This window comes from Sinocyclocheilus anshuiensis, unplaced genomic scaffold (genome assembly GCF_001515605.1).
Source record: "Sinocyclocheilus anshuiensis isolate Anshui unplaced genomic scaffold, SAMN03320099.WGS_v1.1 scaffold63, whole genome shotgun sequence".
Taxonomy (NCBI): domain Eukaryota; kingdom Metazoa; phylum Chordata; class Actinopteri; order Cypriniformes; family Cyprinidae; genus Sinocyclocheilus; species Sinocyclocheilus anshuiensis.
The window spans coordinates 1,915,852-1,916,704 of NW_015552625.1; the positions used below are offsets into that span (position 1 = coordinate 1,915,852).

The 853-nt window shown below is 35.5% G+C and overlaps 1 protein-coding gene across 1 annotated transcript in view; it reads left to right on the forward strand.

The window, feature by feature from the left end:
- LOC107666539 (DNA primase large subunit-like) overlaps positions 1 to 649 on the forward strand; it is a 74,853-nt gene extending 74,204 nt beyond the window's left edge. The window contains exon 14 of the mRNA XM_016457928.1: positions 312 to 649. Within this exon, the coding sequence (XP_016313414.1) occupies positions 312 to 524 (213 nt within the window). The 3' untranslated portion in view covers positions 525 to 649. The remainder of the gene's footprint in view (positions 1 to 311) is intronic.
- Positions 650 to 853: the final 204 nt, after the last annotated feature.

Genomic DNA, 853 nt, shown 5'->3' on the forward strand with positions numbered 1-853 from the left:
TGAGAGTGACTCCTGGTTAACATGTATTAAAAGGGGTCGTGTTTAGTCACTATTTAGTGTGGTATTTTTTGACTATTCACTCATGACAGTAAAATAGGGCATTCTAAGTCAATATACTGCAGTATTTCCTCTCAATCAGTAGAAAATATGGTTAACACCCGGTCATGCATGAAAAAAAAATACCGTCTTGTACCGTGAAACCGGTATAATTTTGAAAAATACCGTGATATAAATTTTTGGTCATACCGCCCAGCACTATTTCAAATGCAAGTATAGTCATATGCTTACTGAACTTGTTTTGTATGTTTCAGGTTGAGGATGCTGGGTTTTCTCTCAATCATCCTAACCAGTACTTCACTGAGAGTCAGAAGTTTCTCAGTGGAGGCCGGGACATCAAGAAAGAAGTCGATATGTCACAAAGAAGCCAAGAAAATCCTGCCAGCGTGACCCATCCATCTCAGGCAAACTCCAAACAGGCCCATGAGGAGATGGGGGATTTAGACTCCTTCTTCCAGGATGAATGATTTTGTAGAAGTTACATATTGGGCCCTTACTTGTGTTTACTGTATTTGATACTAATTGTGTTTTCAATACTGAAAAGATTTGATCTGGCTGGATCTTTTTCAAATGACCTGGTTTTTACAAAAAGTTCTGAATAAAATAAAATAAAAATAATTTTCAGATTTTATAAAAGCTTGTTCCATTTTTACTAAACCTATTAAGTAATAATCTGTGTAATGATCATGTTTAAACTCTTTGGTTTTCAGTGGTGCAGTGATGTCTTGACATACTACCATTCCAAAGTTTAGGGGTCAGTAAAACTCTCTTAAAAATTAATAAATTAATGCATTCA